The sequence below is a fragment of the Sus scrofa genome, chromosome 11, assembly GCF_000003025.6.
Source record: "Sus scrofa isolate TJ Tabasco breed Duroc chromosome 11, Sscrofa11.1, whole genome shotgun sequence".
Taxonomy (NCBI): Eukaryota; Metazoa; Chordata; class Mammalia; order Artiodactyla; family Suidae; genus Sus; species Sus scrofa.
This window is the reverse complement of record NC_010453.5, coordinates 18,029,358-18,043,012: the sequence shown is the minus strand read 5'-3', so window position 1 is coordinate 18,043,012 and position 13,655 is coordinate 18,029,358. Positions and strand designations below refer to the sequence as shown.

The 13,655-nt window shown below is 42.4% G+C and overlaps 2 protein-coding genes across 10 annotated transcripts in view; both read right to left on the bottom strand.

Annotated features, from left to right (window-relative positions):
- Positions 1 to 3,035, bottom strand: part of EBPL (emopamil binding protein like) — a 110,752-nt gene extending 107,717 nt beyond the window's left edge. For 4 of the 6 annotated variants that reach the window (XR_002336545.1, XR_002336547.1, XR_002336546.1 and 1 more), the window contains exon 1: positions 2,761 to 3,016. Coding sequence is in view for 2 of the 6 variants with exons in the window: in XM_021065312.1 (XP_020920971.1) it covers positions 2,761 to 2,931 (171 nt within the window). In the remaining 4 variants the exon portion in view is untranslated. Of the gene's footprint in view, positions 1 to 2,760 lie in introns of all 6 variants that reach the window. The other 2 variants (XM_021065312.1, XM_003130959.5) reach the window with 2 other exon arrangements.
- KPNA3 (karyopherin alpha 3 (importin alpha 4)) overlaps positions 9,195 to 13,655 on the bottom strand; it is an 85,609-nt gene continuing 81,148 nt past the window's right edge. For 3 of the 4 annotated variants that reach the window (XM_021065149.1, XM_021065151.1, XM_021065152.1), the window contains exons 16-17: positions 12,163 to 12,257; positions 9,195 to 11,762 (exon numbers count right to left, since the gene is read on the bottom strand). In XM_021065149.1, coding sequence (XP_020920808.1) covers positions 11,664 to 11,762; positions 12,163 to 12,257 — 194 coding nt within the window. In that variant the 3' untranslated portion in view covers positions 9,195 to 11,663. 4 annotated transcript variants of the gene reach the window in all.

The window sequence follows — 13,655 nt, the reverse complement described above, 5'->3', positions numbered from 1 at the left end:
CACCAGTGCATGAAACACCCAGAGCAACTTCTGACAATGGTGAGCCAAGCCACTGATTTCCTCACCATGTCTCTGGGGCACCTACCCAATGGGAAACCAGCCAGCCCTTCAACCCTGGCCATAACCAACAGAACTGAAGGTCGGTGCTGCTGCCCCAGGTAATTACACTCTGGTTGGACATTAGGGAGCCGCACTACCTCGGGAATGCTTGGCTTGAAACCCTGTCCAACAGGAGAGCTCCGCTTTGATGGTGGCCAACAGACCCGAATAGCTCCTCTTTGAGAAGTAAAGTCAAAAAGGTGAGGAGAGGCAGCTCAGGTTCTAGTGGGAACAAGTGAATTGTGGTTTTAGTTTTCCTTGAGGCTTTACATTCCAGTCTTAGCCTGTGCTACATTTTGGGTATTCTTAACGACCAACTCCCAATTATTCCAAATATGGACATGCATTTGTCTTGCAGGCTTCAACCACTTAATTCAAGTGTCCTCCTCACCAGTCTCTAAGATATGGGTATAAAGATGCTGGCTGAAGCACTGGGTGTAAACAGCAAATTTAACCAGCCTGCCCATATTAATAGGCGTATTTTTATTTATCATAGTTCATCAATTACAAGTTACATGCCAACTTCCAAATGTGAAATATCCATAAAATAACCCACAGTGGATAGGTCACTGACTGTTCTAATATGTGAAAAAATGTGCATTTTAGAATTAAAGAACTAAGGTATGGTACTGTTATTTTTTGTTTTTTAGGGCTGCACCTGTGGCACATGGAGGTTCCCAGGCTAGAGGTCCAATCAGAGCTATAGCTGCAGCTGCCAGCCTACACCAGAGCCACAGCAATGCAGGATCTGAGCCGTGTCTGAGACCTACACCACAGCTCAGGCCAACGCCAGATCCTTAACCCACTGAGCGAGGCCAGCTGCGCCACAACGGCAACTCCTGGTAGGGTACCTTTAACTAGTGGGCTGTTCTACAACTGGGTCAAGTAAATGGCACAAGGTGGGGCTGTGGGGGAGGGGAAGGGAGGCATTTCCTCCAGAACCAGGAAAGCGGAGGGGGAGAAATGATTCCGCAGGAGGCTGCCTTTCAAGGTGCCACAAATGGAGATGTGTGTGGTGCTACCTGCCACAGTCTGTGCTTAAAAAGTAGACTTAATTTTAAACCAGGCGATGCTCATAGGGGTTTATTTACCTTTTAGTGTTTTTATACCATTTTTGTGTATCTAAAATATTATACACCTTTCTTTACGTGGACCTAGCAACCTGTTTTATTGGCCACTTACTGTTCAAAGACAGCTTAAACATCAATTCTGTAAGTAAAGGCGTTCGGGGAAATATTTACTGTCTATTACCTCCCCAAGGTGACTATTAGGAAAGAAGGAATTTCATCATTCCAGCAACAGCTGGTATGGGCAATATCCAACTGATAAACATCCACCGACCTCAACGATGATCCAAAGCTTTGCTTTCTCTTCCTTAATACTCCCGTTCTCTCTCAGTATCCCGCCAGGATGGCCTCCAGGAATGCCCCCACCCCCAGCCAGGGACACCCACATCTGCAATTGCTAAAGTCCCTTATGTAAAAATGACATTATTTGTATAGAACCTGACATTCTCCCCTATATTTTCAATCATCTCTAGCTTATTTTAATACCTAATACAATGTAAAGAGTTGTAAATACAATGTAAATGCTATGTTGTGAGTTGCCAGCTCAGGGGTAGTGAGTTTGTCGAATTTTTTTTTTTTCCTCCTGGTATTTTCTTTCTTTTGGCGGAGCCTGCAGTAAAGTGGAAGTTCCCCGCTTGCACCATTTACCTGGCCAGGGATCACACCAAGCCACAGGAGAGACCCAGGCGCTTCAGTGACAATGCCAGACCCTCAACCTGTGTGCCACAAGGGAGCTTCCATTTCCCGGTATTTTCGATCCTTAGTTGGATGCATCTGCAGATAAGGAGGACTGACTGCATAGACTCTGGCTTCACATTAGCTACAGGTTTGCCTACTACGGAAGGTCAAATTTGCAATAAAGGTATTTCAACAGAATCACTTAAATACAACCCTCCTGGCCATTTATTAGGTGGGTTAGAGTTTTAGGGATATGTTTCCTAAAGCGTGGCATGAAATCAGGTTGCAAGGCTTTGGAGCCGGACTACAACAGATTCTGAATCACGTCAGCTGTGGGGCACTGTAAAGTCATCCAACTATGCCGGGCCTGTTTTCTCCTCTGCAAAAGGAGGACAATAAAAAGTATTGTGGGGTGTTTGTAGAGCAGAAATTTTAAACACAGTATTATGCCTGCATACAGTGCATACAGTCGTCACCCCATAAATGGCCATTACTATTAGGGCGCAGGGGTTCGGTTTTGTTACAGGCCCGGAACTCCTCTCACGTCTTTTTCCCTGCTCCCTCTGGCGCGTTCAAACCCGCACGTATCAAGTAAGCCAAGGCCTTCGCTAGCTTACAATCCGACTATCGTAACACCGTGCAGGAGTAACAATTCTCAGGGTTTTGGGTTTTTTTAACTTGCTATTGGAAGTGGCACTAGGGAAGCTCGGCTCTTTTTACGGACTCGGGACCTTGGAGAGAAGCAGCATCTCGCCGAAGGCCCCGGGCACCGCGGCCTCCAGGTGCGTCCCGGGTCTCGCCACAGGGAACGGGGCGGCCAAGTCGTCCCGGTTCTTTTCAGGAAACTCCCTGAGCACAGGGAAGGAAGTGAGCCGGCGTCCGACCGCGCGTTCCGGGCCACGGTGACGAAACTTACCAGAGCGAAGTGCACCAGGGCGTCGAAGCACAGCCAGGCGAGCGCTCCGCGGTCCGCCGCCCCCCGCCCGCGGCCCAAGCGCAGACCCAGCGCGCAGCTCACCGCCAGCAGCGCGGCGGTCAGCAGCAGCGAGCCGCCCGCCGCAGAGCCCAGCTCCCAGCCCGCGCACATGCTTCCTGCTCCGGGCGCCGACTGCGGGCATCTCGAGCAGGGAGAGCCTGGATTGGGGAGGCGGGGAGGCGCGGCGCGGCGCGGGGCGGGGCTGCTCGGCCCCGGCGAGGTGGAGGGAGGCTTCCTCTCCCGCCCTGCCTCCCAGCGAGCGTGCCGAGCCCCAAGATTTTAAGTCAGGATCTTGCTCACCATCTCGCTGAACTGCCAGGACCCAAGCAGCTCCCAGACCACGTCCAAAAGACCGGTGGTCGGCACGCATCTTTTGATGCAGTTTGATTCTTAACAAGGCTCAAAACCTTAAGCCAGAAAGTGAAGTCCAGATGTTGGAAATTTTGCTAATAGAGGGGGGAGAATTTTAGGGACAAAGGTTCTAATTAGCCCCTTGAAAATTTTGCAATTAGTACGGGCCAGTGGCGTTCTGAGCCACCCCTAGTCTGTTTAAAGCCCTCATGGCTTACTCTGATCCTATTTTTTAAAAAGCCAGAAAAGCAGCAAATGTTTGGGGGAGAGGAGCAATAGGCCACATGGGCTTGGTGCTAGATACTTCCACCTGCATTATATCATCTAGCTTCATGCCAACCCTAGGAGGTCAGTATGTGCTTTCCTATTTTATAAATGTGAAAATAGGCTCAGATCAAGTAACTTGTTTAAGGGCTCTCAGTGACGGCCAAGACTAGTGCCCATGACTGGGCGTTGTTCCTAAGGCTTTTGACCCGCACACACTGAGGTCTTAACAACCAACCCCAGTCAGCCCTCTGTATTTGCGGGTTTTGCAGCCGCGGATAGGGAGGGCCAACTGTGGGATTTGAGCCTCCAGATTTGGGTATATTTGGGGACTTCTGGAACCATCGCCTGGTGGGTACCTAGGGACGACATACTAGCTCTCCTTGAAGGCAGTGTCACTTTATCAAGATCACCATATTAACCTTTTCTAATTTGCTAGCATCTTGTTCATTTGCCTTTAACCTTCTCCCCCCCTCCCTTCCACAGGGAGACTTAGCAATGGAGAAAGGAATCAGAGTTTTAAAAAGACTGTAACCCTTATTGATCAAGCTTGTGTTGTCACCTCTGAGTAGCCAGATAAAATATAGAAAACCAAGAAAAATTTCAGATAAAAAAAGACTTAATTTAGAAGACTATTCTAATGTATCACTAGGGTACTTATGCTGAAAAAATTATTGTTTTAAAATATGGTATACACACACAATGGAGTATTATTCAGCTATAAAATGGGAGGGAATCCTGAGATGCTACACCATGGATGAAACTTGAGGACATTATGCTGCATGAAATAAACAGGTTACAAAAAGACAAATGCTGAATGATTCCTTTTATATGAGGTCATTAAAAAAGTTATATTCCTAGAGACAGAATGGTGGTTGCCAGAAGCTTAGGGAAGGGAGAAAAGGCAAGTTGTTGGTATGGTTAGAGAGTTTCAAATTTTCAAGATGAAAAAGTTCTGGAACATAGTTCCACAATAATGTGAATACACTTAAAGCTAGTGAACTGTACATTTAGAAATATTCAAGATGTGTACTTTGCACAATTAAAAATGACTTAAGACAAATATATATCACTTATATGTAGATTCTTATATAACTTCCAACAACTATACTCAATATCTTGTAATAACCTAAAATAGAAGAATGTAAAAAAAAAGTATATATTTATACATATAACTGAATCACTGCTGTACACCTTGAAACCTGCACATTGTAAATCAACTGTATTTCAATAAAAATTAAAATATGAAAAAAAACCAATATTTGACCTCAAAAAATATTTTAAAAGTGAAAAAAGGAAAGTGACTTCTGGCACTGAGAACAAGTTCAAAAACTTCCTCCCCTATTTACTCCCTATATCATTTTAAATGTAGCTGTTAACACCGTATGAAATTTATTTATACATGTATTGCCAGTCTCTTGCCACTAGAATATAAGCTCCACAAGGCCAGGGGTTGCGTCTGGCTTAGTTACTGTTGTATCCCTGGCACCTGTTACAGAGTTTGGCATATACGAGTTGCTCAATTAAATAAATGCCAGCTGAAGGAGTGGTTATAGCCAATCCTGTCTCCTGTGCGTTGGATTCTCTCCTGTAACTTAGGTAATTAATGATCACTCTTCTCTTGTATATTCAATATCTTTCTCAACTGGTTTTCCTCCATCAGTTTCACCACACCACTCTTAAGTGATTACCCTGCCTTGTTCCCCTTCAGAGTAAAACCGAAACTTAAGAACCTGATTCCATTCACTGGCTTCATATTCTGCACCTGCTCCTCAGCCCTTCCTACTGTTTCCACCCTCACTACCACAATGATACAGCTCTCACTAAAGGTGACCCCTGCATCACTACCTTACTTTACCTGACTCCTCAATAGCATCACTGGACACTAAAATCTCTTCTCCCTTCCTTTCCTTCTTTCTTTTTTATCTTTTTTTTTTTTTTTTTTTTTTTAGGGCCGCACCCGTGGCACATGGAGGTTCCCAGGCTAGGGGTTGAGCCGGAGCTACAGCTGCCGGCCTACACCAGAGCCACAGCAACGCCAGATCTGAGCTGAACTTTGCAACCTACACCACAGCTCACGGCAACGCCAGATCCTTAACCCACTGAACAAGACCAGAGACTAAACCTGCAACCTCGTGGTTCCTAGTCGAATTCATTTCCGCTGTGCCACAACGGGAACTCCTTTTCTTTTTCTTTCTTTTTTTGGTCTTTTGTCTTTTTAGGGCTACACCCGTGGCACATGGAGGTTCCAAGCAAGGGGTCTAATTGGAGCTGTAGCTACTGGCCTACCCCAAGCCACGGCAACGTGGGATCCTTAACCCACTGAGCAAGGCCAGGGATTGAATCTTCGTCTTCATGGATGCTGGTCAGGTTCATTTCCGCTGAGCCACGACAGGAACTCCTTCCCTCCATTTTCTGCGAAGGCACACAGGGTTTCTCTCCACCTCTCTAGCCATATCTTCTGTTTCCTTTGCAAGCTCCTCCTCTCTACATGCCCACCGAATGCTGGAACTCCACAACACCTGGTTCTAAGCCCTGTTCTTACGCTCAGTGCTGGACCCAGGCAGTCTCACCCTCACGCTTAGCTTTAGTAACCACAAGACAGGCGGAGGATTCAAATCTCCAGCCCGGCCCTCTCCTCTGAGTTCCAGACCAGTATTCCCACCTGCCCCACTGGACAGTCATTTGGATGTCTCCACACAACCCAACCCAAACTCAACTCATCATCCTCCATGTCTGAGTCTGTGTTCCCCATCTTATGTTACTTCATTCATCAGTTACAGCAGCCCAGAGACACAGAAATCACTGCTACTTCTCTCTCCCCAAACTCCACATCGAAGGCATTGCCAGCTGGGTCAGTTTTAGGCCCTCTTGATCCCACCCACTTCATGAACCACGATGTTCACCGTCTCTTACCCAGTACTTCACACTGTTTTGACGTGTACGCACCACTAAACCCTAAGTTCATTTCCTGTCCTTGCTTTACCACCCAGTGGTTGTTATTAAACACAATTCTCCTATCATCACTCGTGCTTAATGATTCACCATTGCTCTTAGAATACCAAAATCCCTTTATATGACTTACAGGTGTGGGGTCTGGCACCTGTCTCTCTTCAGCCCCTTGCTGCCCCTCAGCGGTTCTCCTCCCTTTTCAACCCGAACTGTACTTTCTTTCACTCCTCTGAACTCCTGTGCTGCTTCCTACTTCATACGTGCCGTTTCCTCTACCAGAAAAGCTTTTCCAGTGAATCTGCCCAATTAACTCCTGCTTTTTCTTTCTTTTTTTCTTTTGTCTTTTTAGGGCTGCACCCGAGGCATATGGAGGTTCCCAGCTAGGGGCTGAATCGGAGCTGTAGCTGCCGGCCTAAACCACAGCCACAGCAACCCCAGACCCTGACCTGTGTCTGTGACCTACACCACAGCTCATGGCAACACCAGATCCTTAACCCACTGAGTGAAGCCAGGGATCGAACCTGTGTCCTCATGGATACTAGTCAGATTCATTATCCCTGAGCCACCATAGGAACTCCCGTAACTCCCCTGCTTTTCATCATTTAAAAAAAAAAAATTTGTAAGTTTCCTTCTGACTCCAATCTCATAATGCTTCAAAGTACTTTTCAACCTATGCTGTGATTTTTCTGGTTCAACTCCAGCTTTCCCAGAGAACTTAAAGATCTTCAATTAAATATGCTTGAAAAACACTCCTATAGAGCAGTGTTAAGACAAAGGGCCAGTCAATACATCTGGCTGTTTCACACTTCTTTTAGCCACGGGAGACATTTAAGAGGGTAGCAAGTTACCCATATTCCCATTTCTATCCAAAGTCCTTTTGCAGGAGATGGGCCCAGGGCTATCAGGAGTTCCCAAGGGGATCTGGGAAGTGTGGTTAGTGCTACCTCTGTTTCTCCTAAAATTGAGAATGAAGAAAAGGCTTTTTTTTTTTTTTTTTTTTTTTTTTTGGTCTCTTTTTATCTTATGAATCTGAAGAAAAAGCCTGGCACTATTCACAGAACAAAAAGGCATGCTTAGGCTGTCTCATCTGAACCACGGAGTTTTCTAAATGAGTTGGTTTAGGCCAAGGGTCACACCTGGGGCAGTTCTGGCCTTGAGGAAACATTTGGCAACGTCTTGAGACACTTTTGGTCGTCCTGACTGGGGAGGGGAGAGGTGCTACCCACATCTAGTGGGCAGAGCCTAAGAATGTTGCTAAACCCCCTACAATACTAGGACAGCATCTCATAACAAAGAATTATCCAGCCTAAAATGTCAAAGTTGAAGGGTTTGTGAAATCCCGAATTAGGTTAAAATTAGTTGAGGAAATTCACAGACTAAAGATGTAAATAGGTTACCTTCCTAACTGCTCTTCCTACTCTTGATAGAGTACTTGATAGAGTACTGAGCCCATCTATACACTGCTGACCCTTGCAGGGGTTAGGGGCGCTGATCCTCTGCACACTTTAAAATTCGCCTATAATTTAGAGTCAGCCTTTCACGTATACACCATTTTCCATACAGCAGTCCCTCCGTGTAAGCAGATCTACATCAACGGATCCCACCAACTGTGGGTCGTGTGGTCATGTGGTACCACAGTGTTTACTGTTGAAAAAAATCCATGTATATAGTGGACCCAGGCAGTCCAAATCCATGTTGTTCAAGGGTCAACCTGGTATACAGAGATAGAGCCTCAGCTATATACTGGTTTTCAGTTGTTTAACAAAGCACATTTCTGTGATGAGTTCCTTTTACACTCTAGACAAGGGAGTGGTGAGCATTCTTTCTGATATACGCCTTAAGATTTACATCTTAATGTACAGAAATTATACTTTCTCTAGATAGATTTATTTAAAACCCCCAGTTCAATGAGCATTAAGAAAATTCATACCCATTACTGTAAGACAACTGACATTCACAAATTTTTACTTGCAATAATTAAGTAATTAGTCTCCTGAAAAGAACAACCTTTCTGAAGGAAGTCATGGCAAGATTAAGTAGGAACACTCTAATTTATTTACTTATACACTGAGTTCTTTCAAAAATAATTTGAGGTGCCATAATAGAAAAGTAAAAATATCTGCAGGCTGAAAAGTTTAGCTGCTCCTTTGTTCTTTCAATGAATCCAAGGTTTCATTTAGAGCCGTGACCTCTATCTAACGGGTTAAAACTACTGGGTTTATTTATTATCTTCCATAGTTCTTGTTTTCAGGGGATAGAGAGGCCTTAATAAAGTTTGGATTTTTGTTTCATGAAAGTCTTAATTATTCTCTTTTCAAATGGCCTGAGTTATGGTATTTAAACTTGAGATACTCAGAGGGAACATCATGTGATGAGGGCAGAGACTGCAGTGATGCAGCTTCAGGCTGAGGAATGGCCCGGACTGCTGGCGACCACCAGGAGCAGGAAGAGGAAGGGTCCTCCCTCCCCTGGAGAGCACACCTCCCAGCCATCACCTTGGTTTCTGGCTTCTAGCCTCCTCACTGTGCAAATTTAACTTTCTATTAAAAGTTAAGACACCAGTATTGTAAGCCACCTGGTTTGTGTACTTCATTATGGCAACTTAGGAAATTAGTGTAGATTTTGGTACTTCATTTTTGTTAGAAGATATTCTTAAATCTAGCATTGTTATTGGTTATCCTGGTTTAAAATACAATGAAAAAGCAATTCAGGATTCACCTCCATTGTAGCTGATGTTTGGAAAAAGAGTTCCAAAGTTAAATTTAACCACATAGAAAACAAAAATAGGAAATCAAGATACTCTCAGAAAAAGTTCTTCAATGTTTTATCATATTTGATAGCAGCTTTTTTTTTTTATTGGTTACAAAACCTAAGCCCATATACAAAATTAGGAACACATTTAGATGCCTCTTTTGAAAGAACGTTTTAGTCTTTTTTTAACTGAGTTTAAAAAAAATAAAAACAATGCAGTTTTTCAACACTGTTTTGAAAACTTAAAAGTGCAGCAATATACTTAGTTTCCTTTATCTATGAAATGGTGCAATTCCAATTCCAAACTGGTAAGGTCACAACAAACTGAATCAAGCAAATGCACACGTAGGTCTGCACTACTTGATGCTAATGTTCACTTCTGTTAGTTTGCACTTAAAACACAGGAGGAAATAGGAATCGGCACAGTAGAGGCCCAATTTAATCTTGATGTGTGCAAAATTTAAAAGGTAACTGTAAGTATGGGGAGTCAAGAAGAAACTAAACTGGAAGGGGTACAGTTCACAATAGTAAGAAGATTTGGACTTTAAGGGTTTCACCGAAGTTTGTGACCTTACTTGGCTTTGACTCTGTCATTCCTACTTTTAGTGAACACCACACAGTTTCAAAAATTTAGACTAAAATGTCTGAACAGGATGCAGTTACCATATGAAGCTTTAACTCAAAATCTGGATAAAGAAAAAAAGGCACAATGAACTTCAACTCAATTTTATGTGCACAAGAGTTGAAAAGTCTGAGCCACCTTAAAGAGAAATTGATTCTAAAATTTATAAAACCTATAAATAATCAGAGGCCAAACCACTATATTAAAACAGATTCTCTAGCAAGTAAAAATCTTGCAGTTTAAACATACGCTTGTATCCACTTGAGATACAAGACAAAACTCACTCTTTAAAGTGGCTCCACCTTGGCAGATACATAGATTTGTAATGAATGCACACCTGCTATATGTTGTTTATCAGTGAAAATACCCCCGCTGATTCACAAAGCTCTGATGGCATCTGTCTCATCTTCCTCACAGTAAGTACACCCCCCCATTGGGTAACTAAGTTAGTTTAGATTTCTATCCTTTCACATCATTGCATTGGGAAACCATACCCAGTAAACAAGAGCAACAAAACCATTTCTGTGACAGCACAAATTATTCAGTTTAAAAATTTTCAAATCCATATCCTTTCATTAATAACTGGGTCAGACAATTTACCAAAAGCAGTAACTTTACACAGTAATACCAGATTTTGCAGAATTAAAGATCACTGCAAATCAGGTTTATGTTAAATAACTGCAGATTATTCCTCCATGCAGATCCTTGTCTGAATCTTTTTATATGTGAATATGCTTTTAGAATAGGATCTGACTGAACTTTCCCATACTCAAAGAATGAAGTTTTATGACACTTCTAAATAGTTGCTGGTTTGTTGCCAACCACATTATCAAAAGCACTGGTTACTAAGTAAAAAATATTTTAAGACTAAATTACAGTAAACATGAAAGCTCCACAGTTTAAACCCAATATAAATCAACCATATCCAATTATCAATTTAAAACAAAAAATATTAACTCCTGAAAGCTGAAAGCAAGATTTTCTTTTTAAATATCATCAATGGGTACTTCAGACTTTTATAATTTTTGTTCTTGTTTTTTTCTTTATAAGGGACTCTTGCTTTCAACTTAAACAGAAGTTCAAGTCCGTAACAGGTTGCAGCTCAGGTAAAATACCATGCACAGCATTTGATTACTTCAAAACAGCAGGAACACACAGGCTGAAGTGAGTGGTCAAATAGGGCTTGCTGTTCTCAAAAATTAGGTATAATGGCGAAAGCTTTACCATCCATAGCTAAAGTTCTTCCTCCAACCCTGGCTTCTGAGGCAGATAATAAACACATCAATTACTGGTAGATGAAGTATAGTTTTTTAAAACTTATCTGTTTAATCAATAACCAAGTTTCTTTTTTTAAGTTACTTTTTTGTGTGTGTCAGTTCCACCAATGAAAATCATTTGGCTTGTAACTTTAAAATCTATTCTTCCACATAAAGAGTATGAAAATATGTTTGTGGAGGACAATGATGGAGGCTCAGGTCAGACTGTACCTCTTTAAAGTCTTCCAACGTGTGTGTGTGTCATACCAAAGTGTCTTGATCCACAGCGCACCATTTTGCAATGGAATATCAAGTGGGCAGCTGACATGCCACCACTATGGAATATTCTAAACTGAAGACTGCAGTTGTCAGCATGTGGCACCAGGGAACGGGGAAAAATACGGGAGTTGAGATTGTTAAGGAGAATTCTAAAACAGTTTAGGAAATCATGCATATGCATTTACAGTTCCATGTGGATAGTGACTTTTGGCAACTGCAAAGTGACTGAGACATGGCTTGCTTTAGAAGCATCAAAACGAAGAGGCATGTATGTTTTGGAGCCTTTTGTAGTTGTTGTTCTTGTCATTTGGTAGCCATCTGGTGGTGCTTCATATTGAATGTGGGAGAGATGCTGCACTCAATTGAAATTAAAAATTAAATTCTTTCGTTTGAAGGTTGGCTGTTGGGTCAAAATTGTAAGTACCTCCTTGGGTTGCTTCAGGAATGAGGCTAGGATCTTCATCAATCTATAAAAAGCAAGAAAAAAATCTTTTATGTTAAGATACTATACATTACAGTGTAAGTAAGAGTGATTTACTTCTTAGAGAATTCTGCATGAATGTTTTTATTACCGAAAAACATTCAAGTAAATCAATAGTAATGTCATTAAGAAATTCAACAATTTAAAACTGAACACACATTTAAAAATGGCCCCATTCTTAAGCTCCTATATCTGTGGATTTATTTTACCTACCCAAACATACATCACTTCTATAATTACTAATTCTTCCCATTTAACAAATCACAAAAGCGACAAGGTGATGGAAACATAGCATAAACCTAAGTCACGGAAAATTCATAGTAACCTTCCTTTATGTATAGATTTTAACATACATGCAGATGTATTATACTTTAATATATACTTACATCATCACCAGAGAAATATTGATCTATGATTTCAAATGCTAATTTATATATGTCTTCATTTTCATGTTGCTGTAAAACTTCAATTTTCTCCAAACCTAATAAAAATAAAACAATCAAAATAATTAAGAACACACTAATAAAAACTGTGCTCTTTTTGGTGTTCTGTTGTGGCTCAGTGGAAATGAACCTGACCAGTATCCATGAAGACGCAGGTTGCATCCCTGGCCTCACTCAGTGGGTTAAGGACCCGCCGTTGCTGTGGTGTATGTAGGCTGTCGGCTACAGCTGTAGCTCTAATCTGATCCCTAACCTGGGAACTTCCATATGTGTGTGGCCCTAAAAGCCCCCCCAAAAAACCCCCAAAACTGCTCTTTTTAACTATGGTAAGTCCTAATCAACTCAGGAACCCTCCCATTACCCTCCAAAGATGATAGCTGGTCTTAAAAAAAGATAAAAAAACCTGAGCTTCTCTGGTTGGAGGTGTCACATCGCACTAATTTCTTCTTTTTTAGAAGCCCTTGAGGTACCTGGCCCCTGAGGCAGGCAGTTTAAAAAACACCTAAACATCCTATTTGACAGTGAGGAAGCTGTGGCATAGAGACGTGAACGGGTTTATTTCAGGTCACATGGCAAGTTAGTGACAGAACTGGAACCAAGATCTTCCCCAGACCCCTTTTATATAGTCATGCTGCTGCATATAGTAATTTTTATCTTTCTCTTTGTTTTCCAAAAGTTATTACTTTTACATAACTACAAAAAATAAAATTTCAGGGAGTTCCTGTCAAGGCACAGCAGAAATGAATCCGACTAGGAACCATGAGGTTGCGGGTTCCATCCCTGGCCTCGCTCAGCGGGTTAAGGATCCAGTGTTGCCGTGAGCTGTGGTACAGGTCGAAGATGCGGGTTGGATCTGGCGTTGCTGTGGCTCTGGTGTAGGCCGGCAGCAACAGCTCCAATTAGACCCCTAGCCTGGGAATCTCCATGTGCCGCAGGAGCAGCCCTAGAAAAGGCAAAAAGACAAAATAAAGTAAAATAAAACTTCAGAAACTTAATGATTGATACAAATAGAAGATAAAAATTTTAAATTTGGGGGAGTTCCTGTTGTGGCACAGCAGAAACGAATCCAACCAGAAACCAGGAGGTTGCAGGTTCGCTCCCTGGCCTCACTCAGTGGGTTAAGGATCCAGTGTTGCCATAAGCTGTGGTGTAGGTTGCAGACACGGCTTGGATCTGATGTTGCTGTGGCTGTGGCAGAGGCCAGGAGCTGTACCTCCAATTCGACCCCTAGCCTGGGAACCTCCATATGCCGCAAGTATGGCCCTAAAAAAACAAACGAAAATAAATAAATTAAATTTTGAAGTAATTTCTTTAAAAAAAAATGAATAGGGTGCTTATCCTATAGCCACAGTGAACTGCAGAATGCCTTTATTTATACTCCTAATATAATCCATGTATCAGTTGTACAAATCTATTTTTTTTTTTTTTCTTTTTGC